This window comes from Alosa sapidissima, chromosome 11 (genome assembly GCF_018492685.1).
Source record: "Alosa sapidissima isolate fAloSap1 chromosome 11, fAloSap1.pri, whole genome shotgun sequence".
NCBI classification, from domain to species: domain Eukaryota; kingdom Metazoa; phylum Chordata; class Actinopteri; order Clupeiformes; family Clupeidae; genus Alosa; species Alosa sapidissima.
The window spans coordinates 9,917,890-9,943,158 of NC_055967.1; the positions used below are offsets into that span (position 1 = coordinate 9,917,890).

Genomic DNA, 25,269 nt, shown 5'->3' on the forward strand with positions numbered 1-25,269 from the left:
TAGTAAAGACATGCAAGGCATTCTGGGCCATGTAATAGACAAACAGTGGTCGGCAGCGTTAACTTGATTTCCTGTATTAATATGAATAGGTGTTTCTGTAAACCTAGAAACAATAAACAGCTATCTCTGTTACAAAAACGAGCTGGTAATCGCTCGTTGAAGAGGGAACTATGATAAAAAGATTGTTTTCCTAAAAGCATGGAGTTGACGAAAGAATAAACAAGCAATGTCACGTTAATGTTAAATAGCCTACCTATCTGAACACTAGGTGGCAACGTTGTGTGATCAGGTCAGGATCACGACTAATTGCAAGCACCTGGGCGTGCGGGCTGGGGGTCATGGGTACATAACTTCCTTCCCGACAAACACAAAAGAAGCTCTCCCAAATTGTTTGGTACGCAAGTTGCTTGTCGCTGGTCGGTACAAACCGCGCACTTCATGCTGGGTTTTGGTTGCGAACAACTCCCTCGCTGTGGTCTGGGTAGGTGGAATGTTTCATGTACTCCTTACACTTTTAATGTGAGTTGTTGCCACTGCCGTAGACCACGAACGTTTGTCTGACATGTAGGTAATAGCATAAAGTGAGAGTTTGTGTTTAGCCACGTAGTTTGAACACGGGGCAGGTGGTTGTAGTGTCGTGACGTTTGGCTCATCTTGCTATAGACTGTCATCTCCTCCCTACTCCTGTTTCCCTGTGACTATCAATGCGAATGCTGGACGTGGAGGTAGGCCTCTTACAATAGCAACATTGCAATAGCTATAGTCAAACACTCAACTAATGTGAGCAGACTAAGTTAGCTATACGGGCCAAACAACAGCATGTAGCGTCTGTAATTTTCGCTCCCTTGTTTTTATAGCTGACACACTTCCCTCCTCTGCTCCTGTTCCCCTGGGCTAGCTCGCATTGTGGAAAAGGCCGAGGTAGGCATTGTTTATTGTTCTAACAGTGCAACGGTCCTATTTTAAATATGTATCTGATACAATGTTTTCTTTTTTACATGTCGCTTGACTTATGAACAATTAAACTTCATAAAAACTGTTGTGTATTGTTATGAAATGCGACATAACCATGGACCAGGGTGTTAAACGTTTCTCTCTGTTGTAGATCACAGCTGGCTGTCTATTACAGTTTGACCACTGTTTTCCCCCATTAGAGTTTCTTTTGGTATTAGTCAGTGTTAAACTAACAGCACGTCAAAGTTGGTTGTACGGTATGCTTGTATGTGTTGGTTTATTTTCTTTGTGTTGTATGCTTGTCTGAGTGTGATACACTGGTGCATTTACACTGTTTGCCAGGGTCTGTTACACGACCAGGTGTAGTGCTGTTGCCATCCCTGAGCTCATATTAGCAGCCAGTTAGCGATTTCAGACTGTTACTCCGAGGCTATTGAGACTTATCCTTCCCCCCGGCAGTATTAGTTTTTAATGGGTTCTTGTAACCCCTGACTTAGCTTATCCACACGGGAGACTGTTACTCCTGGTGGTATTAGTTCATATTGAGTTCTTTGTGACTCCCAACCTAGTTTCTCCACACAGTAGACTGTTACTCTTGGGCCATAGGGGTCTATGTCCCAGGTAGTATTAGTTCATTATAGCTTCTGCTATTCATTGTAGCTGTATCGGTAGCACTCCACTGGCGCTGAATAGCGTGTTTGTCTTGTTTTTGTTTTGTCTTGTATTGTTTCCTTTATTGAATGCCCCTCCTTCCCCCTGTTTGCTAGTATGGCCTGCTAGGTCTATTAGGTAACACAGTTAAGGTACTCTAGGACTGCCGCCTTCCCCTAGTTTGCGGTGAGGGCACATTCTAGTGGTTGAGCGTGTACTGAACACCTATTTATACTCGTGTGGGTTGTATTTAGAAAGCTTGAGTGTTACACTTGTGTTTGTGTGTGTGTATGGCCATAGATCACTTTTGGGACTGGGCAGCCATCCGAGGGTTACTGTACCTGTGTTAATTCAGGCCGTGTAGCAGCCACCAATCCACTGGGCATTTAATTTCTGATTATGTGTATTACATTTTGTTTTCTTTGATTATTTTGTGTTGTGTATTGTGATTTTTGTTTTTATCGGATTTACCTACTGTACACCCATGCCATCCGTTTTAAACGAAGAAAAGAAATAATAAATATAACATTGTTTATACTACTGCCTCTGTCCTCATCCATTTAGTTGGATAAACCTGAGGGCCCTGTCACAGTTGTATTACATTTCACTAGTGTAGCCTACTTGAAATACGGTGTGAGATTCACAAGTAAGGAAGGTGCAAATATTATGTAATTTATCATGGGAAATTATTGGAAATGTTATTTCTTGTTTATTCTTGCAAACCACACACATCCATTCGGAATCACACGTACACATGTAATACTGAAAGACTATCATTTCGTTTATTTGATGTCGCCTAGCAACACAGCCTTCAGAGCAAAGATTCTAGAACAGGGCTTCAGAGAGACACGTTTTGAGTTTGTGGCCAAGAACCTAAAATATCGGTTTCCATGTGCTGGATGGTGTGCATCCTTTATGAAAGTAAGTGTTTTATACAGTTAACGTTACAGACATAATGAGTCATGTTGTAGTGGTCAACATAAATGTGCCCCTTCTGTTATTAGAATGCTAAGCGGAGAAGCATGCTAAGCAGAGATTTATCATTCATTTCTTGTGTGGCTAGCTATAGGGAGGAGATGTATGTTGCTAATTGGGATTTATGTTGTTTAGCGCAATGCCATGGTCATTTGATATGAGATGCTTGCACTCGTAACTTCGTCACGTGTAACTTTAGGACTGCTATTTTTCTTACTAACAGTAATTCACGAAGCACTTTAGCCCTAAAAGTACAGTAGCACCTACGTCTGTGACAGCTTAAGGGAACTTGCATTGTAGGCATAACTAAGGGATGCAATAACACCACCAACAACCAAAACTAGCCTACTCATTGTCAACATGTACATGAAATGTAACGTTTCATGTGAATCAAATTAAAATGTTTTCTTTGCAAACGTAGGCATAGGCGTATGGTGACAGATTAATTTAATAATGCTGCTGTGTGAATCACGGTAAGCGTGCAGGAAGTGGCCACTTCTTAATGGGACCCACTGTATGGAAGTGGGCTAAGTAAAATAGAGATGTTTTAAATAAGATAAGGTTAATCAGAATTCTACGATATGCCCGCTTGACAACGGCAGAGATAGAACTGGCCTTTGGCCATAGCAACCATCCATTTAGAACGACTGGCCTTCATAGCAACCAAAGATCTGAGCTGTGTTGCAATGTGAGGCAAAGTATAGAACGGTGATGAAACATACAGAGACAGGTCAAGAAATATAGTGTAGACAGTAGTATACAGTTGATTTACAGACGGTGGTTTAGAGTAATATGAAGTATTCCTTTATTCTGAGATAGGCTACATCAATAGGCTCTCAAAACAACCCCAGGCAACAAAACAATCCCAAACAGACATAAGGTCTTTATAGAGCAAATCCATATAGATTATTTGTCAAATAAACCAGTAAAACATAATTTGTGGGATGGAATATATAACATTCACACTCATAGCTCATATTTTTTTTTAAAAATAAATCAGTGAAAAAGTATCCTGACAAACAAGCAGCTTTTTAATGCCTTGGTCATATTTCATAATTTCAATTCCTCTGTAGGTTACCTGATAGCCCAGTTTGAGAGGCGCAAGACGCGTGACATTATTTATTTTTTGCAGCCAATCACTGCTGTCATTTTATTTTATTGATTTGATCTCAGTCATAGAAGCTAAATTCGAAGACAGGCCAAAGGTAAAATCCAACGAACCGCATTCACCCCGCTGTCACAGTCACACCAGGTTCGGTTCCAGCCACACCCACTGCTCACTCTCCTGAAGCTCCCCTCACTCGTTCACACTCCCCAGTTTACTAATGACCTGCACCTGTTCCCAATCAGCCTCACTCCCTACTTAAACCCCAGTCTCCCCTCAGTCTTTGTCTGGCCTCGTCAGTGATGACACCAAGGTGCTATCCACCAGCCTGATTCACAAGGAAGACGCCTCCTGAATGCCCCTCGCCTGGTCCAGCGTCCTCCTGGGCCGACCCCGCGAGTCACCGCCGGATTTGGATCTACTGTAGTTAAGTCGAGCCTCTGTGTTTTGGACCCTCCTTGGCCTACTGTTTCCAGTGGAACTTCTGTTTGATCCCGACCTGGGTTTGACAACCCATTTCCTGGTTTTCCTTTTGTAAATAAACTATCTTGTTTGAACTCTACCTCCCTGTCCTGAGTCTGTGGGCCGTGACACCCGCAAGGCAATAGTTGAATAGAGCTTTTGAGGTATTGCCACTGCTCCAACACTGAAAGGCACTGTTAGAATGCTTGGATCAAGCCAGGTTCAGCATAGCGTATGTCACTGTCTGCTCACGTTGGTGACTGGACCAGGGCAAGCACACTTTTGCAGTTCCCGCCGGAAATGCAGTCTAGTTAAATTAGTAGTCGTGACAGCGGAAGGACACCTTTCTCACAAGAAAGAATAATGGATTAACGACGATAACTAACGAATGATGGATTAACAAGTATAATTTACGAATGATGGATTAACTGGCTCTGTCTGAAATAAAATGCAGACCGTGTGGAGGCTACACTTGTTATTGACGCAGAGAAGAGGTAAGATAGCAGCGACTGGACTAGATGCTATGTTGAACTGAGAGCAAGTGCAATGAAGTTTAATAGTAGGTGATGTGGATTGTAATAGTGCAACAGGGTTTTGTAGAGCAATAAACCCATCAAATAAAGGAAATCGGTCTACAGTGCACCCGTCTCCAATGATAAATACAAAATACAGGTGCAATTTGCAGTGTGGATGTAGCCTTCACGCTTGTTGATCACAACCCAGGCTTAGTACATAGTGGTGTTTTTCCCTTGGCGCTGGCTCGGTAAAACCTCCGCTTTTAACACACAAAAGTCATCACCTATATCGCTGTACAACACCGTCTTGACATGCCCACAGACTACGTAATTATACGCGTCTAGCGATTTGTAGGCTCTCCGTTTTTCGCGAGCGTAAACACTCGGCTTGTCCACCAGGTAGCTGTATATAGCGGGCCAGTGAATATCTGGCCACTTGCTAACGTTGTCTACCCATTCTGTTAGGATATCAGGGTCAGGCAGACAATCACCATCAGCTAAAACAATTTTGTTATGGTACTGTTCCCGGTCCTGTGGTGACAAAGACAGTGCATAGCTTGACACAATTTGCCGGTCTATTAGCCGCGCCATTTTTCTGACCCCATGCTGCGTGCGCACCCAACCCCAACGTTCGATGTTTACAAACAATGAAGGGGTCTATTACTACGTCCCCGCCCCTGAAGCAGATCGCTTGGAATACATCAACGTAGGGAGCGAAAAGGACTTATACTTATGAAATCTTTGAGCAAATGTAAATAATAGTTTAGCCTATTAACAGGAGTGTCATGAACGAAGTCACAGTGGAGTAGGATGTTATATCGTCAGCTAAACTTTAGTCAAGTCAAGTCGGCTTTTATTGTCAATTTCTTTACATGCACTGGTCATACAAAGAATTGAAATTTTGTTTCTTACTTTCCCATGCAGACATAGACATACTTTAAATACAGACATAGTCATAGATTTTGTCAAATGAAATAGGCTACGAATGTACCCGAGCCAAACTGTAGTTTAGTAGGCTACATGGTCGGGTCAAAATCGCTATTTTCACACTTCACACTAAGAAGGCTCGACATAACTTGAAACTTTGATCGAAGCATTATCAGCATCTCTACATATGAACTCGAGCATTAAGAACATTGTTCGTGTACACATAGTTTAGGGGAGAACCGGGACGAATGAAACACTTCTTAATTAAATGTAATTTACAAAGACATCGTAAAACACTGAAAGTTAATATTTTGTCTCTAGCAAACCTACATCTATCCTCTTTCGAATACAGTAGCATCTACAGCTCTGAACAAAACCGTTCAAGAGTTATTTAAGGAGAACGTGCGTTTTGTTTCTTTGTTCCTGGCTGGGACGAATGAAACAGCATGGGGGACGAATGAAACATACAGCTTAAATTATGTAAACTTCCCACAATTTCAATATTTGACAACATATCATAAATGGTAAATCAACTATGTACCGCAGAGCGGTACAAAATATGACCGCCGCCCAGTCCAGCACATTTTTTCCACAAAAATAAATCACGCTGAAAGGCCTATATGATTCTAACTGTCTCACTAAATTGCATTATCCACACTCAATTCTCACTGGTATCTGCTACACAACAAGTACCAAAACATGATTAGTTCATAGATTTCACATGTAAAATTCATTTTATACAACCCCACCGTGCTTGTGTGTGCGTGCTTGTGTGTTTGCCTGCGTATGTGTGTTTGTGCATGTGCATGCATGCGTACATGTCTACTGTGTGAGTATGTGTCATACGTATGATTACTGTGAATGTATGTGTGTGCGTGTGTATCTGTTTGTGCACATGTGTGCACATGAAATGGGTTAACATGACCCCTGGAGGCAAACATACGGAAAAAAATGGTCATCCTAGGCCCTACAGTTCTCAAGATATTCACAGAGAACTGTGTCTGCCCTACCCTCCTTTCGGGGGGTCTAGTCCAGCGGGGGGGCTACAGATCAGAACGAAAAATGACGGTTCCATGCTATCCATGTGGGGGTACATGCCCACCAAGTCTTGTGTACCCCGGTCTTTAAGTGTCCCGGGAATCCTTGTTGGTGTACGTCATTAAATGTACACATAAATTATTTCATTGTAAGGCCCCTGTGAGAAGTTGAACTTTCCCCCTTCTCCCTATATCGGACTTTAAAGACGTTTCGGTGCACTCTTGAAATGCGAGAGAGGGAGAGACGCCACTCGGTTGCACACACACATACAGTACATGCACCCATACGCACACAGTCACCCGCCACATCTCCCTGGCGTATAAACGATGTTGTGTGTTTGTTTGAAGTATTGTTTCATGTTGTGTAAAGTGTGTTTGGTGTATAGTTTTGTGTAATCGTTAGTGTCGGGAGTTTTGCCGCCAGTTTGGCGTTCATTCATGCGTCAGACCAAATGTTTGGTCTGCCGCGATTTTTCTTTAGTTTTGCCTTTAGTTCTGTCTTTCTTTGTTCCCGGTAACTTAAACACATAGTGTGGTACCCACTGTCATTCCATTTACCATTTGCATTCACTGTACAACGCCTGTAAACCGGTTAACATTCACCATACTCACAACACTTCCTGGTGCTTCGGCTTCCCAGCCACTGTCCCATTGCGGAAGCGCGCTTCGCGTTGGGACAGTGCTTTTACCAACATCCCACAGGGGGAGGGAGTGGGGCATTATGATAGAGGGGTGTTTGCCTTGTCTGTTGGTCGTCTTGTTGTTATTATTATGTATGTGGGGAATATTGGTTATGGTAATTAACATGTATTTTCATAGTAATATGCACCATTGTCATTTTGTATATATTTGTAATAGGTAGTTATTTTGTTATAATAGTGAATGTCCAGTGAAAGTGGTTACCTAGTTGAGTGGTTTGAGCCAATATCCCCATTTGGGCTAATTTAGGCCAATTGGTAGGCTTATTTAAGAGGGGTAGCTCAGTTCCCCTGGAGAGCAAAGAGAGAGCAGCTCTCCTGTTGTGAGGTAGAGACTTACTGTAGCTTTATGCTCTGCAATTGTTGATAAATGGAATACTGAACTGGAATACGGAACTTATTTTTGTTTTGTTTGTTTGAAAGTGTTTTTTTGTTAAATAATAGCCGATTGCTATTCCTGCAAGTTTTTCTTTTGGTTATTTAATAAATAGAAATTGCACGCTGAAAACCTCTCCTGCACCTCCTTTTCCACCTACAACCCCAAGCTCACATCCCAATTGGTGGGCTGGCTGCCTCGGTCGCTCACAGCCCCCCATGAACGAAAGTACACAAAACTTGGCATGCATTCAGAGGGTGTCATAATGATCCTACACTTTTAATTTCGTGCAGTTTTGACCCTGTCAGCCAGAGATATTGTGATGAAAACACCTAATTTTTTGCTTTTTAATTTTTAACTAGGTGGCGCTATACATGAAATAAGTGGTTATGGGATGGGTTGCATGTTGTCTTCGATCAAAGTTGCATGTTGTGTCGAGCCTTCATAGTATTTGAAAAATAGCGATTTTGACGCGATTGTATCAAAAAAGTAGTAGCCCTATAGGAATCCCATTCAAAAGGTCATTTCACCCGAAAACGACAACGCATACAAGCTTAAAAGTGGCGCTTTGGACGTACTTATGCATTTATATGAAAGTTTGACTTGGGTACATTCACAAAACATATATGATGCATTTTGGCGAGAGTTACGCAGATGAAACGTGTGATTGTTTGCTGATAAGATGCACCCGTGCTTGTTATGGGCGTGCTGCAGAGAAACTTCTCTGTATGATGAAATGCCGGTTAGTGATTGGTTCAAAGCGGTTCTAAGGAACTCCAATGATTTTAAACCTCAAACTGTGCCCTCCCACCCGGAAATAAACGGAACGCCTATGGATCTAGGCCAGACTCTCTGCAAAGTCAGAGAGTCTGGTTTCCAGGCTAAGGGTCATCAGGTTTAATGACAAAGAGACCTTTGATGGAAGAGAGACAAGCTGTCAGCAATCTGCACTGTATGGTACTGTTAGAATGGCTGCCACTTTTCTTTTTTACAAACTAATACCATTGTCTATATAAAAAGATGCTGTCCTTTAAGGAAACACATGCCATCAAAACAACGATGTCATCAACGATGATGGTGATCAACTATATTTTGATCCATACTATATACCAGTAACTTTACATCAAGACCAACTAGTTGCTTATTAAGGATTTACCAAGAATGAATGACCTATTGATTAAGAAGAAGAAACTGTTCAATAAAGACCTAATACATGTGCAGTGATTATTAATACAGACCTTGTTGTGCACTAATGCTTACACATATTGGTTACTGTAGAAAGAAAGAAAATCATTGTACAATGCTGATTATAGTACTGTCAGTGCATACTAGGGGTGAACGATTTTGGGAAAAAAATCTAATTGCGATTTTTCTCACCAATATTGTGATGCGATATGCGATTATTTTTAAGCTCTTTATCTTCTGTCTTATTCAACAAAGACAAGCAATATATTATTCTATAGTATGACCAACACAAAATTAGATAAGTTAAACATAAACTGTTCTTTCCTGGAGCTCAGGCCTATGTTATGATGGCATTAGGTCATTGAATAAGATTGATGAATGAAATATTTTTTATTTAACTATTTTAATCACATTAGTAGACCTATATTTGTTGAACTTCCAGCCTTGTAAACATTTAATGATTCTGATTCGTTTCTATTTTATTTCTATTTCATGTAGATATGACCTTCTTTCATTAGTTAACAAATAGGTCTACATGTAGTGGCACTGACACGGCTTCTCCTTGTCCTGTGCTCTCCATACACGCACACGCGCGCACACACACAGACCCGCTCCTCTCTGTAGGCTACTTGCACGTGAATCGGAAACTACTGTGGATTGGTGTAGCGCAAATAAATACGGCCGAATGACCGTTCGGCTCGGTGTTAACTAAAGGTTAGCATCATCAACACCGTAGCGCAATACACATGCATGCAAATTAACTAGTTTGTTCATCACAACAAAGCCAATCGCGGAGAGACAAAACTCTTTAAAAAGGCAAAGTTATCAGCAGTTAGCAGCATGTATGTAGCCTAGAGCCTTAGCTGGTAGGCTTATGTTAAAACAGCTGGGTTTTTGGTGGTTAGCTGTGTCAACTACTTGCGGATAACATTATGCATCAATTCATTACCTGTGAGATGAAATGTTTGTGCCGCCAACCCCCTTGGATATTGCAAATGCCCCCACTGTCACTGTACTCCAGTAAACAAAGTCCCCGGTGCACAGGTGAATGGCTGCTGTGCAGCCTAAACAGTCGTGGAGTTTTAATCGTCAGCTGGACAAGTGAAAGAAGTTACCAGCCAGAGTAGCAGCACAGGGGAATTATGAACTAGAACCAGGGACATGGCAGGTTCGAGCAAAAGGTAATGAAGAGGTTTATTTTTAACCAAAGTAGCTCTACTGATCAGACCTTTCTTGACACTGTTAGCTGGTCCTCTTGTTTACGTTTTTTGCTTCTTTAGTGGTCGGTGAGAAGAGTTGGTAGCGCGTCGGCAAGCGCAAGTATGAATGCGTTTTGGTGACGTCACATATTACAAATCGCAGCCTTTGCGGTTTGAAAATCGTGTTTCATCATATCGCGATATTATCGCAAATGCAATAAATCGTTCAGCCCTAGTGCATACTGACATTAAATGCCAAGACGCACAATAATATTATAATAATATTGTACCGGTTTAGACATGAAATGTCTTGAGGGACAACTGAATGGACAACTGAGTGATGGTCACTTTATGTGCTTTGCAACAGCTGAGACAAGTCACTATACCATGCTATTGTAATCTAGGACTGAGCTGAATCCCAGGTGGAAGGCTTAGCTGTACTTGGCTTCATATATTAGTAGTTGCTCTCCCCTGCTGTTATTTCTGAAGTATTGCACACTCTAAAAATCCTTGTTTTTCCTTTTGATCATGTCTGAGCCATGATAGTGCAGAATCAGTCTGGCTGTAGAATTACACATCTGTAAGACTTGCGCTATAGAAGAGAGTTGTTGATTGGTGACTAAGGTATTTACGTTTACTTCATAATAACTTGGTCTGTGTTAAATGGGCATTCATTGTGAAGCAGTGGTTTGATTAATAATGTATTTGATGACACAATGATGGGGCCAAAGTGCAAAATTTAAAATCTAAATAAAGCTGATTTAATATCTAGACAAAATCCATTTGCTAATATTGCACCACCAAGTGCAAACATTGACAAGGCCATTTAAATTACATGTAGGGCCTAATGTGTATAGATTTACCGATGAGCTTTGAGGCTTATGTTCCACCTTAAACACTGTAGCTATCAACAAAAAAGCCAGAGTTCAAAACTGGAAAATCTTGAATGATTTGATTTTCCTGAAAGAAAAAAAGAAGAAACAAAAAACACTGGTAACATCAGTCAGTGGATATGATGGGTCCTTATTAATCGTCAGAAGATAGATTTACTGAGAGCTGTCTTGTAAAACTTTACATATCCCAAATCAACCCTTGGTGTACCCCTCATCATAAATCATAATTGTCTGCTGGGTTAGACTGGGTTAAGCTAAACCTTACCCAACGTTGGTGTCTATGGAGTCGAGCCACCAAAGTGTTTTGTAATGATCCTTTGGGTCCCTCTGCTGTCCATTCACTGTAAAAGCTTCACTATCCTGAAAGATCCGGAATTTGTAGTAACATTGCCCTCCATAACACTCCTGTCGAGGTCACTGCTGATGAACATAAAAATTGCACTCCATTACAACCTAATTATCAATGAAGAGACTGAATGTTTACACTGGTGCTCTGAGTAATATGATGCCCAACTCCAACAGGGTGTTGTTGATATCCTGGCCAATTATTTATATAACTTGTGAAATGCAGGAGATGAGTCTCTTTGCATTTATATGGTCATGAACCAAAGGTAAATAAAACAGGTCAGTCAAGACATTCACATCAGTTTGAATTGTGGAATAGAATCTCTTTTAATATTTATTATGTACTCAGGGAAACAGTCATTTTGTACTTTTTTTCTCTTATACAGCACAGTTTGCATAATGTCATTACATCCTGTGGACAACCACAAAACCAGAACATTTGATTTGACTTTTTACATTGAGTGAAAAACAAGACTCATTTTACAAGCATTTTCTTTTTTTACAGTCAGCATACATCTTCAGTTAAATTTATACAGGCTCTTTCTTTGTCTTTTCAAATAGAATCTGGAGGCAAAATAATTAATAGACAACTAACGAACCATGCAACAACCACATAAAAACACATAAATTCTTTCACAACTGCTCAAGTTGAAAAGAATTGTTTTTTTTTTTTTTCTGCCTTGATTCACTGAGAAATTTTAGAATTGCGATGTGAATTTGGATGAATTGACAGCACACACAAGTCAGTCAAACAATTGAACCACCTGTCCACTGACCGTGAACGCACAAGAAACATATATACAGTGGAAAAGATTTTCACCTTGGTGACACACACACACATCCACACACACATACACACATGCTCAACATCAGACCAAATAAATATTTAAATATCTTCTTTTTCTCATACAAAATATGCTATCTATTTACAAAAATAAATTAGCCACATTCGCGCTGTTCACTGCAAAATAATGTAACAAATTCCATAAGGACAGGATCCCCATAGAAACAGAACAGAAACATGTAGTGAACATTGAATATCATATAGAATTCCATTTTTTATGTCAGCTGACTTCAACATATACATGATTTAAAATGGACCTCAAACCATCAAAGAAATGTCATGTTTAGCAGCCAAAGGGGACAGCATACATATGACAACAGGTGTGAAATTCCTTGGATCATTTCTGTTCTTTGCTTGTACACTTTAAGTTGCAGAAACATAAAAATGTACATTTTTAGCCACCATACATCACTGATTCCGTAGCTGACATCATATAGATTTGAACAAATCTAACGTAAATACATAAATGGGATCAGTAATGTTAAACTAAAGTGCGTAAGATTAATGTATACAATAACTGAAAAATATTTAGGAATGTAAAAAAGAAAATACATTATATATAATCATTTTTCTCTGTATTATACAAAGGAAATTATTGAACTTTTTTATTTTTAAAGACATATTTTCAGACAAAATGTTCACTGATTCCACATATTAAGAAAATGCATTCAAACACATAATCTATGTTGCATAGAATTACCCCAACAAAATCAATGGGTTTATAAATGAAAGTAGGTTGGCACAAATCCACCATTCACTGTGGAACCTACATTATATTTCTTTTACAACTGATTTAAAACATCAAAATCATCCTCTGTCAGAATAGACTGTCATCTCAACGTCACTGAAAAGCCTGACTCAACAAGTGTTGGCCTTTGACTTCGTCATCTTCTGTCTCTCGAGTCTCGCTTTTTGTTTTTCCTGATGTTACATCAGTCACACAACACAAGAACAGCATGGTCGCCATGCCAAACTGCCTCAGGGGTCAACAGGCAGCTTCAGCAACCTGGCATGCCTAAGCACTGGAACAACGTCACTTCAAAGTCACTGTGAGACCTTCGGTACAGCGCTGCACACACCAATGGGAAGGAACATCTCATACAAAGCGTGCAACCAATGACACAAAAACCGTGACAAGAGAGATGGACAACAGAAAGATCAAAAAGAGCAACAGTGACAGCACAGTCCAATCTCATGAGACGGGAGGAACACCACACCACACATAGTGTTTGGTGAGATTTTTTTTCGACAAAAAATTTTCATTTGATTTTTTTTATATACTATTTTGCATAATTCTTTGCCACATACAACTTAGACATAAAACAAGGACAGCCAGTAACAACATTTCAACAGTTACGGGACATAACATTAACCCCCTTTCCCCCTTAAAAATAAACAAAGATCATCAATGAACAATTGTACCATGGAACTGATCATTCCAGCAACAAAAACAAAAGGACATTGACCATTGCACAGTTAATTTCCAGTGATATGACGATGGAATGACGACAGAACATTTACACAAGCTCCAGTGCTACTTGCTCTGCGTGGTGGTACACATGTGCCGGTGACCTGTGCAACCGTCACTCTTTCACCATTTTGACATCCCGTTCTCTTCATTTAGGTTTGGGGATGAGCATCAGTCCAAAGGGATAATGACTCTACACACACCTCATCTACGTTAAAACAATGACAGAAGTGATCATCTGAAGTCTCTCCTGACATGCATCTTAAAATGGAACCAGAACTATCTGTGGCGCAAATCTCTTTTCCACAAGCCACTGCTAAGGCAGCTATCTTCTTATATTAGAGTTTGCAGATTGTCTCAATTTCCTTTATAGTATCTGTTGTACTATAGAGATATTCTAAACATATCAAATATAGATGTGTATGTGTAAGGTGAATCACATAGATCTACTTTCAGTTAAAAATACTCTTAATTTTGATCTCATGATATACTAGCGTTTGAAAGTCTTCCTCTTCATTTCTCTTCTATGTGTTTATATCTATCTATGTTCTTTGCAGACATATATTTTTGACATGTACATCTTATAAAAATACACAGACAGGGAGAAAGTGGGGCCTTTAGTCACTCTTTCAGAAATCATGCCTCTCATATACTGTCCCATCTCTTTCTCCTCAGCGCCTGTCTTTTCTCTCTCTCATTCATTTGTCTATCTCCCCCCTTTATGATGTCATTACCATTCACCTCCTTCTACCTCGTTCTTTTATGTTCCAGCAGACAGACAGTAGACAGCAGTACCTCGGCCCTGTCATCTTTTTTTCACAGGCCCCCCTCTTCCTCTTCCTCCCCCTCTTCCACCTCCTCTGCTGTGTCCTCTTTCATCCTACTTCCTCCCTCTTTTATCCTACTCCCTCACTGTGTTCCTAGGGTTTCCCTGACCAGCTCTGGTGGGGGGGGGGGGGGGGGGTTGCGCTGCGCTGCGCTGCGCCATCACGGCTGCGTCTGGGAGCTGACCAGCAGTTTGTGCCAGCTGACAGCCCGCTTGCGCATGTCCACCTTGTCCAGCCAGATGTAGGCCTCACCAATAAGAGTCTTCTTCATGAACTTCCCACCGTTGGACACAAGGAAAAGCTGCATCATATCAGTAGAGACGGAGAGAGAGAGATAGAAAGAGACAGAGGGATAGAGGGAGAGAGAGGGAGAGAGAGAAAGTTGGGGTAAAACAATTGACTTAATATTCAAAATGAAGATGTATGTGTGATGATCTACCATCATACAAAATCACTGATAGTAATATAGAACCTGTATTTCTTATGTATTCAAAATGGAATGTCTTTTCATGTTTATTCAAGCTGCATACTTAGAAAAGGAGAGATATCTTTACAGGAGGTAAATACATATTATAACAAAGTTACAGCATTTGTATGTCAGAAAGGATAAATAAAGGTTTAATGCATTAGAAGCTATCTGAAGTACCTTATTTGCAGCTACAGGGTCAATTATATCATCATTACTTCACTTAATATGGACAGACAGGGCGTGCATATGGGCAGCCGCCAGCGTGGGCCAGGAGCTGTGGAGTGTCCTTGGCACTGACCTGGATGGAGTGGCCAGCAGGGTTGAGGCTGAAGCGAAATGTTTCGTTGAAGGAGGGCTCCCGGTCGTGCCGACACACTCGGGTCTTCTTCTTAATGATGCGCTTCTGTGTAGCCACATTCACTACATACAGTTTTACATACAGGTCTGCCATACACACACACACACACACACACACACAAACACACATATGCTATTATATTGAGGGGGATTTGAGAAGTAATCAACTATCAGGGGCGTATTCACAAAGAATTTTAAGGCTAAAAGTAGCTCCTAACTGGCGAATTTAGGAGCAACTCCTAAAAATAATGGGCGTGTCACTCCTAACTTTAGGACTCCTAATTTTTTTCGCTAAAAGTAATTCACAAAGCATTTTAGACCTAAAAGTAGCACCTAAGTCTGGGACAGCTTAAAAGAAGTCGAGAGGACTCCTAACTCACTAAGATCTATTCACAAACCCTTTTTGTGGCATTTCACGTTGCAATGTTTTGAAATGCGTATGTAGCTACAGGAGCTTCCAATCGCGAGGGAACAATTTTGCATTGTAGGCAAAAAAGGGATGCAATAACGCCACCAACAACAACCAAAACTACTCATTGTCAACATGTAAATTAAATGTAATGTTTCATTGTGAATCAAATTAAAATGTTCTCCTCTTTGCGAACGTGGGCAAAGGCTATGATGACAGGTTCATTTAATAATGTTGCAAAGATACTGCATCAATCCGCATGTTTAATTAGGCTACTAGGCTATTTGTTTTGCCTTACTCTTTATTCATTTAGGCTAGGCCTTTTTATTCAGTTCAGTTTATTCATCATCTTCCGTCCTTCGCACTACCTGTGTAGCGCACACATTCTCAGACCTGTCACCTGTCACTCATCATCGTAAGGGAGGTGTTTGGAATCATTCCTGCGTTACAATCATCAGCCAATCAAGGTGGTCACTTCAGTCGTGCATGAGTAATGACGTCACCCATAGCAACGAAGGCTCACTCTTAGTTTAGGAGTTGTCATTTTTCCTTACTAAAAGTAGGTCTGAAAGGCTTTGTGAATTTTTAAGAGAAAACTCCTAGCTAAAATCTTTTAGTGTGATTTAGGAGTACTCCTAGTGGTAAGATAAAAGGCTTTGTGAATACGGCCCCTGATTATCAATTAGTTATGAAAGTATCTATCTAACTTTTCATTTGAATTTTAATAATTAATCAAAATATACAGTATGAAAATCCTCAATACTGTATAAAAAACTAAATATTACAATTGATTATACTCAATGTGTCTACAGTCATGCAGTGTGTGTGTGTGTGTGTGTGTGTGTGTGTGTGTGTTTGTGTGTGTGTGTTTTACCTGGTAGATGATCAGGTGACTTGAACTTGTATGTGATGTTCCTGCACTGAAGGATCTCCAGCACCAGCTGTTCTCCCTCAGTCTTCATCTCCTTCTTCAGAGCTACTCTGATCTCCCCCATTACCTGAGTTTTACCTGGGGGCAGAGAGAGAGAGAGGGGGGGGGGGGGTTAGGCTACAAGTGGATATTCCTGGAGGCTCATTGTTTAAACATTTAAACAATCTTCTGAAAATAAAGATGTTAGACTGTTGGTGCTGCTATTGTTTTGCCATTTTTGCCGTTTTGTGCTTTGACAAAAACAGAACACAACTGCCTCCTAGTGGATTTATGTGGTAACAGCTTTGCATACAGTGCCCATGCTTGTGTCTAAAATGTGACTCACACTAATTAATTGTTTTCTTAGATGAGTGGAACAAGGATACAATAATATATGTTTAATATAATATATGTAAAAAGAGATTGATTGATCATGGATTATATTTAAGCCTATAATCATGAAAGACAAAGACAACATTTATAATTCAGCCCCTGAAACTGCACACGCAATTTATGAATCTAAAAGGATGGTAAGGATGGGTCCATCACCAGGCTCTTTTGCTGCCTCATGACGTAATGTGATAAGAACATAGGCCTGAATGTGTTTTTGGCTTAATTGAACTCAGCTTGCATGGACACTGTAAGAGGTCTGTCTTTTTTTCACCCTTTCTATCCTAATGGATTAACATCTAACATATTACAACTGTAAAGAAGATGATATGCTACAGGCTACTGAGATAATCATGGCACAATCAGCAGAGCTGTTAGCAAAGAATGACGGTGCACTCAGTAAAGGCTGCCAACTCTAACCACACAATGCCCCCTGCCATGGCGCTCCATTTCCCCTGTCTAAATGGTTGCCCCTGGCTGGCTTTGTTTGAAGCGAGCACAGAGCGGATGCCAAGCACTGCTCAGTCAGCACCTGTAACCAGACCCATGGCCAGGCACGCTGGTCAGGTGAGAGGCCTTCGCCCGTACACCCGACTCCTCAGGTGTGCGTCACTGGAGTGGCGGATTGGCTTACAACCCTGTTTGAATTTCCTCAAAAGTACCCCCCCAAAGGAGAATGTTGATTGTGCATGTGTAGGGTTGTAGGTGGGCAAATGTGTGTTTGTGCATGTGTAGGGTTGTAGGTGGTTGTGGGATTGTATGTATGCATATACATATGTGTATTGTATGTATGCATATACATATGTGTGTGTGTGCATGCGTGCGTGCGTGCGTGTGTAAAACTCTTACCCTCTGATGTCAAAGTGTCAGTTCCGTTCTTATCTATGCCATTTGGGATGTTCTTCCTAGACACAGATATAGAGATATATTGTTGGTTTGCTTTTTGAAAAAAAAAAAACATTCCACATTTTAGCTTCAACCTGTAGCTGTGAATATACATAGAATAAAAAATAGATAGAATAAAAAATGAATATAACAGTTATATGGCAATGACATTCTGACAAATAAATCGATAAATTTGCAAGCCAACAGAAAATGTCACTGGACATTACAGAGAATTTCACAGGAGAGATAGTAAATTTCTAGTGCTTTATGTAGGGGATTTCACACAGCGGCCAATCAACAACCAAGCCTATTTACTGTCAAAAACAAAATCACTAACAAATCAACCTTTGTGGGCATAAAACATCACCAACAAGAACAACTTTTGAGAGCATTTCACTAATTAGGCCCAAGACACCTCCAGAAGGGTCAGCAGTGGTATCTGGTGTCCCAGACCCACCCCCATCCACACTCATGGCGGGTTCTCTGCCAACAAATACTGACAAATTCTTCAGTCATTCCTATTCATTGCTGTGGCCGTTCATGATCTGATCAGCAACATAACCAGACAAACAGCAAGCCCTTGATGCAGGCACTCACAAATACCAACAAATTCTTCAGTCAATCCTTTATGCTGCTGTGGCCATTTATGATCTGATCAGCAACATATCCAAACAAAATGCAAACCCTTGATGAGGGCACCAACAAGTACCAGCATATTCTTTGGTCATTCCTCTTCATTGCTGTGTCTATTTGATCAGCAACATCACCAGACACACCGTGAGCCCTTGACACGGGCACCCACAAACATCAACAAATACCTACAAGTTCTTCAGACATCCCTCTTCATTACTGTGTCCGTTTATGATCTGATCAGCAACGTATCAACATACCAAGCAATATCATAAATTCTTCAGTCAGAGAAAAGAAATTAGTTATTGTAAATATACTGAGTTTCCTTCCATCCACCAGAGCAAACATGCAGTCTTGATGGTATTGAAAACTATTAAAGACGACTTGGTTCAGGTGACTTACAGCTGTGGGACCTGAAAGATGGCACTGTCCACTGCATTGGTTCCTGTGCCATCTTCTGCATCCAGCCTGTAATCATCGCTCAGACCAGGCATAGTAGAGTTTTCTGTTATTCTGTGATTTGTCCTGTCTGCACACACAAGAGAGCCTTGTCGGTTAGTGGTGTGTGGTGTGTGGTGTGTGTGTGTGTGTGTGTGTGTGTGTGTGTGTGGTTGTTTTTGTGTCTGTCTGTATGTTTCTGTGTATATATGTCTGAGTGTGCATATGTGTGTGTATGCTATGTGAGCAACCATTCAGATTTTACAAGGAGCATGAAACATGTCATGTGTAACACAGTATGAAAGTTTAAATCAAAAGGTGAGGTAAGGACATACTGTCAAATCAACACATGTGTGTAATGGTCAACACACGGAATGGATTACTGTTCTTATTTTATTTGGCTTCTCTAAGAATTCCTCATTATTCATCAGAGCTTTTATGCATTATTATACATCCTAAAGCATTTTATTTTAATCTATTTTATCTAAAATGCCTATCATCCATTTAGAATAATTTATGGATTTGTTAAATAATTAGTTTCAAACTGAATCATTGCCAATTTACCCTTATTTTATTTTATCATGTCTAACAAAAAAAGATTAACTGTGTATCAAAGGTTACTGGCAGCATACAAGTATTACTGAGTGTCTGCAAATGCTTTATTGATGCTTATACTCATGTGGTGATGGACGACAAAAAGAATAAAAAAAATAGACGTAAACAATCTTCACAGGTTATGTCCAAATTTGACCTTTACCCAGTGTATATTTAGAGATAGCAGGTGGAGTCATGAGTCTCTCACCTCCTCCAGTCTGTGGCGTGTCCTTCGCTGAAGGTCAGCTGACTTGAAGCTGCGCTCTCATTGGCCGATGCAGACAGCTTTGTCAGATTGAGTTGGATGGTGGTGTCTTAGGGGACTTCTTCTACTGCGCATGTGTTTAAGTGTGTGTGTTTGTGTTTGTGTGTGTGTGTGTGTGTGTGTGTGTGTGTGTGTGCAGTCATAGGGTGGCTGTTTATCTTCATGTCTTTTATTGTGTTGTGATAGTCTGAAGCATATTCATGAGTGTCAAATGAGCATTGACATAAGACACTCGTCTAGGGGTATGTGCTTCCCTTCACATGGAACCAGCTTATTGAAGTCACAGTCATGCAGACAGACACAGGGTTGGTCCACTGGAGGGAAGAGGCCTGGCCAGTGGAGCAGGACTTTTTACACATATCAGACTGGGAGGAGGTGCATGCACCACACATAGGGAGGGAGGAGAGAACGACTCCACACCGAGATGCTTTTTTTTGGATTTAGAAACTCAAAGGCAATAACACATGTGTTAATGATGATAGGTCTCAGTAACACTTCCTTTAAATTGCTCTGAATCTGGCACATACTGTTCTGCTCACCGAAACAAGAACATACGTACACGTCTACTTAACACTAAAACCACTAAATACTAGTCAAAAAAGTCATGTTGTGCTATTACAAACAACTGATATTAATGATGTTAAGTAATTCAACATGGCTTACACTTGAATTTGGTCAGGATGTATATCCAGTAAAATTACCCGGAGCTTACAAAGGACTGCAAGCATCCTCTGGCAGAGTGACTTGAAGGAAGTGTTAGTAGAGAGGTTTTCACTCTGTGGGGGTTTTCAGTTTCTCAGTCGGGGTTGGGGTGCAGACTATACAGGGTCTGTTGTCAGCAGTCGCTGAGGCTTATGGGTGTATGGACTGAGCGACTGACATCTCAAGGGGCTGAAACACACACCTCGCATTGCTCAGTGGTAAGGTTTACAGGTTTCAATGTAATTTTATATCAGGGCAATAAAGGTCTTTTATGGCTAAAGATTCAGTAACCTTGGTTTGCAAGTGCTAGTTTAAACTGATTCTAATTCTAAGATTGTGAGTAAATTATTGACTATCCAGACATTTAAACCTTGTATGTCTCTCAGAGAATAATAATGTTTTTTCTGCTCTGACTAGACAATATGCATATTCATGAGAATGTGCTAAGTGAAACCATTCCACTAAATTATACTCTGATGCATTTTTAAGAATCATTTTAAAAGCCTCTCCCATCCAGCTTGGATAAAAATGCTTTAAAGGGAAATTGCTTTCAGCTATTTGAGCAGGCCCTGATTATAATTTGCATTTGCACTACAGAACGAACATTGAGATAAAAATAAAACAAAAGAACAAAAGTAACACTAAAAAAACATGACAGATGGGCTTACACATGAGGGACAGAAAAGCAAAAACAAAGGACGATTCTGAGAGAAATGATAGGAGAAAGACAAAGAGAGATAGAGTGAGAGAGAGAAAGAGAGAGAGCAAAAAAGGGAGAGAGAAGGACAGAGAGAGAGGAGAGGAAAAGGTCAGATAAGCTGTGTGTTCATGCGTAGGGGGAAGGGGTTACTTGGTTGGAGGCGCGCTTGCTGCACGGCAGCCTCGGCAGCAGCGATAGCGTTCCCCGCCTCCTCGAGGTGTGCCTGTGTGACGCTGCTCTTGCTCTGGCTGCGCGAGGGTCCATGGGAACGCAGGTGCCCCTCCGAGGAGGACTTGGAGCTGCCGGGGCTGCTGTGAGATTTCTCCATAGTGGGCATCTGTGAATCTGGAACAGGGAAAATCAAGTCGGGTGAGGACCATATGCGCCGCTGGAGAGGCGGCCTCCCTTGGGATGTTTTGTCTCACCTGGGTTGGTTGACATTTCACCAGCTGTTTTCTTTTCTGAGTTCTTTTAGGGCCTGCACTGTTTGTTGATTTAGCGTGTTCTTTACAGTACAGCATTGCAAGATGTCAACATTTAAGCATACAATTGAGCCAAGCTGCTGCTTGGCTTAAAAACAAAGCACCAAGCTTGACTTTGCTAGCAGATCAATTACCAGGGACACAGTTACTTTCTATGGGTATCTCAGCTCTACTTCATTTTATTTGATGCCCCTTATTAGCTGCCTTTAATTACTACACACTCTAATATGCATGTTAACTCAATAATTAAAACTCAATATACATCTTAGTTAGTACATAATGATATGAAATGTAGGTTATGGTTAGGATTTAATTTAAGGTTAGTGACATACAATAACATGTACTTACATAGTACTATTATTCATTATTCATTTCATTACTTTGTTATTAAGGATGCTTACAGTAATCTAAATCTACATCTGAAATCTTGTAATCATGATCATTGTAATCAAGAAATCATGTGCGGTGAGAAGTACCCGTCACCCTACCTTTAGCTGGGTCAGGGAAGATGCCATGACTCCGACTCTTGATGACTGAGGTTTTAGGGGACTGCTGGCTGCCCGGTCCACCGGTGCCTCCGGGACCTCCAGATCCACCTGGCCCACCTTGACCCCCAGACCCCGGTCCTCCCTGTCCGCCTGGCCCGCCGGGGCCCTGTGGGGGATGGGCTCTGCCGTGTTGGATGCTCTCGCTTTGCTCCTTTAGGGGGAGCCAGCGAGGTGTGTTGTCCAGCTGAGCTGTGTTGGAGAGGTCAATCAGCACCTAGGGGCATTGAGACACATACCATCAGTGGAAGTGTGTGCTGATGGCTAAGATGATGAAGGGAAAGATTGAACAGATATAAATAACATAAATGTAACTGTGGAGTGGCAGCTCAGCGATAAATATGTAAGGGATAATGTATAGAACGCCGGTCATTATTGGGAAAATAAGTCCCGACAGGGCGAACCGGACCCCGACGCGCAGCGGACTATTTTCCCATAATGACCGGCGTTCTATACATTATCCCGCTTATTATACGGCTACTTGCCAAAACGAAATAATAAACTCCCCACGATATGACTTTAGCCTACATAGCCTAGCCTATTTTTTACCGTTCATCTTGGCATTTGAAAAACAAATAGTTCGCAACAACACACACGCTGCTGATCAACACAGCTGATCAACCGTCTGCTTTCACATTTGAATGAAGTTCCAGTCCTTGCGTAGTGATATGAAAGACGTATCAGAAGCACAAAACCCGTTGCCATTGACAGCGGTAATTATATGTTTGCAGCGGTAATTACATGAATTTATTACACAGCTCTTTGGAGTGCTGCAGAAAGTTCCATTCACATGAATGGGCCTTCCCAACGTTCGGGCCTATGTTAAATCTATATAAATCACCGGCAAAGTATATAATCACCGCTGTCAATGGCAACGGGTTAATTAACGTCTTTCACATCCCTCCGCAAGAATTGTTCGATTATTGCAATGGAATTTCAATGAAAGGGAAAGTAAGCTAGTAAGACGTTGCCACGCAACACCTGAAACTGTCAAGTTCTATCTGTGTGGCGAACTATTTATTTTGTCAGCGGAAGACAATAAACGGTAGCAAAATATTTTTTAAAGATTCATTGTGTTAGGTTTCTTTTCTTGTTTTGGCAAGTAGCCGTGTAATAAGCGGGATAATGTATTGTCCGCCGGTAATTATCAGAAAATAAGTCCCGACAGGGAGAACAGAACCCCGACGCGCAGCGGAGGGGTTTTGCTTCGACCTGAAGGGACTTATTTTCTGATAATTACCGGCGGACAATACATTATCCCTTACTTATTTTACCGTAGAACGTTGGGAAATCCCATTCAAGTCAATGGAGCATTCTACTAGCATTGTGAAGAGCATATAATAAAAATAAATATTAAATATGATAAATATATTGGCAAAGAGCACTTACTTCTCCAAGGAAGTCATTTGAGGAATATCTGTCGTAATCCCAAACCGTCACTTCCAGGGTTTTCCTTTTAAGCTTATTTGGGAGATGGGAGAAAGGAATGAACAAATATAAACATGTTTATATTCAACATATATTCACTTCTATGCGAGCTTAGATAAAACCATCAAAACTTTAGGAGATTTCCAGTAATATCTAAATCTGCACTCAAACACTGCGTGTCTGTGTTCCATCTCTGCCTCCTGTCTATGTATTCCTTCTTTGTTTCATTTGGAATGTATTCAAATGTATTTAGTTTCATTCCGCATTGTCACATTACAAACCCTCTAAATAAAAATGTTTTGTACGCCCTTTAAAAGAAAAACAACCTTTCAGCAGCATTAACTTATGGATGGGGTAAAAAAGCTGCATAGGATGTTAGTTTTGTGGTGATTTTAGGGGACGTTCCTGGTGAAACAGAGTCATGCTGATATATAGAGTGGCCTAATTAAAACCACACTTTTCAGCTGCAGGACAGGAGGCGGCTCTAAACTGGAGACATCTGTGGAAACTCTGAGGAGTAAAATACAAAATGGGCCTCCAGGGAAAACACTGATGTGTGCACACAGAGAAACACACACACACACACACACACACACACACACACACACACACACACACACACACAAACACACACAAACAAATGTAGCCAAAGCACCACACACATTCAAATATGTCCATACAGATTGGGACATGTTTCTACAATGTGTTCATATAGCCATACATGGTACTGTTTTGGTGTTTTTCTCTCTTCTTTTCTAAACACCTCCCCTTCCTCATGCACTTCTCCTAACTTGCCAGTGTAAAATTGCATAGCCTCTCCTAACACGATACAATTACTCTGTCTGATAAGACATTCTGTACTGTATGGGAGCAGCCATCCTGAATGTGCTGGAGGGGCTTGTGAGGGGTACCTGTTCCAGATGGATGTTCTTGTATATGACAGTTTGGTTCCACTCCGGATTCTGGCTCTTCTGGACACTTTTGGTTCTGCGCTTGTTCTCAGCACTGCAACATCATCAGATGGAGACAGAGGTTGTAAGAACTGAGCTTAGTTAGGGGAGGCAGGAAGCACTGCAACATCATCAGAAGGAGACAGAGGTTGTAAGAACTGAGCTTAGTTAGGGGAGGCAGGAAGCACTGCAACATCATCAGAAGGAGACAGAGGTTGGAAGAACTGAGCTTAGTTAGGGGAGGCAGTCCGCATGGCAGCTCACATGGAGAAAGGATCAGGTGACGATGCTGACAGCGCAATGGATGACTATGTAGATGTGTACATACAGATGCACGCAACATAGAAACATACAAATACAAATCAGTGAATTTTTTTGATCCTATTGTTGAAAAATAGGTACATGTTTGCTTCAGAAACATTGAAACACATTGGATCCATTGATGGCAACAGACTGTGCTTGTAAATGCAATAGCTATTCATTTCACAGTGTTCAGCAGATGATTGTCAATCATTTGCTTTTGTTGTGAATAGATTACAGATTTCCATGTAATATTCAGAGTTAGACCTTACATGTATGGTTTATGTCTGGATGTGTGACTGACTGTACACAATAGCATTATGAGGAAAAAACAAGGCCACACATAAAACAATT

General features: G+C 40.9%; 1 protein-coding gene and 1 long non-coding RNA gene across 12 annotated transcripts in view; one reads left to right on the forward strand and one right to left on the reverse strand.

Annotated features, from left to right (window-relative positions):
- The first annotated feature begins 350 nt into the window (after window positions 1-350).
- Window positions 351-2,092, forward strand: LOC121723935. 2 transcript variants are annotated; one of them, XR_006035089.1, is made up of 4 exons: window positions 351-481; window positions 664-725; window positions 858-921; window positions 1,106-2,092. It is a non-coding gene; the product is annotated as an uncharacterized LOC121723935 (long non-coding RNA). The 2 variants fall into 2 exon arrangements; XR_006035088.1 differs by lacking the exon at window positions 1,106-2,092 and having other exon boundaries at window positions 858-973.
- Window positions 2,093-11,620: 9,528 nt separating this feature from the next.
- Window positions 11,621-25,269, reverse strand: part of pclob (piccolo presynaptic cytomatrix protein b) — an 81,851-nt gene continuing 68,202 nt past the window's right edge. For all 10 annotated transcript variants that reach the window (XM_042110152.1, XM_042110153.1, XM_042110159.1 and 7 more), the window contains 9 exons: window positions 24,577-24,670; window positions 23,627-23,698; window positions 22,181-22,454; window positions 21,361-21,555; window positions 18,914-19,040; window positions 17,846-17,901; window positions 16,571-16,705; window positions 15,229-15,374; window positions 11,621-14,762 (listed from right to left, as the gene is read on the reverse strand). In XM_042110152.1, coding sequence (XP_041966086.1) covers window positions 14,622-14,762; window positions 15,229-15,374; window positions 16,571-16,705; window positions 17,846-17,901; window positions 18,914-19,040; window positions 21,361-21,555; window positions 22,181-22,454; window positions 23,627-23,698; window positions 24,577-24,670 — 1,240 coding nt within the window. In that variant the 3' untranslated portion in view covers window positions 11,621-14,621. The remainder of the gene's footprint in view (window positions 14,763-15,228; window positions 15,375-16,570; window positions 16,706-17,845; window positions 17,902-18,913; window positions 19,041-21,360; window positions 21,556-22,180; window positions 22,455-23,626; window positions 23,699-24,576; window positions 24,671-25,269) is intronic.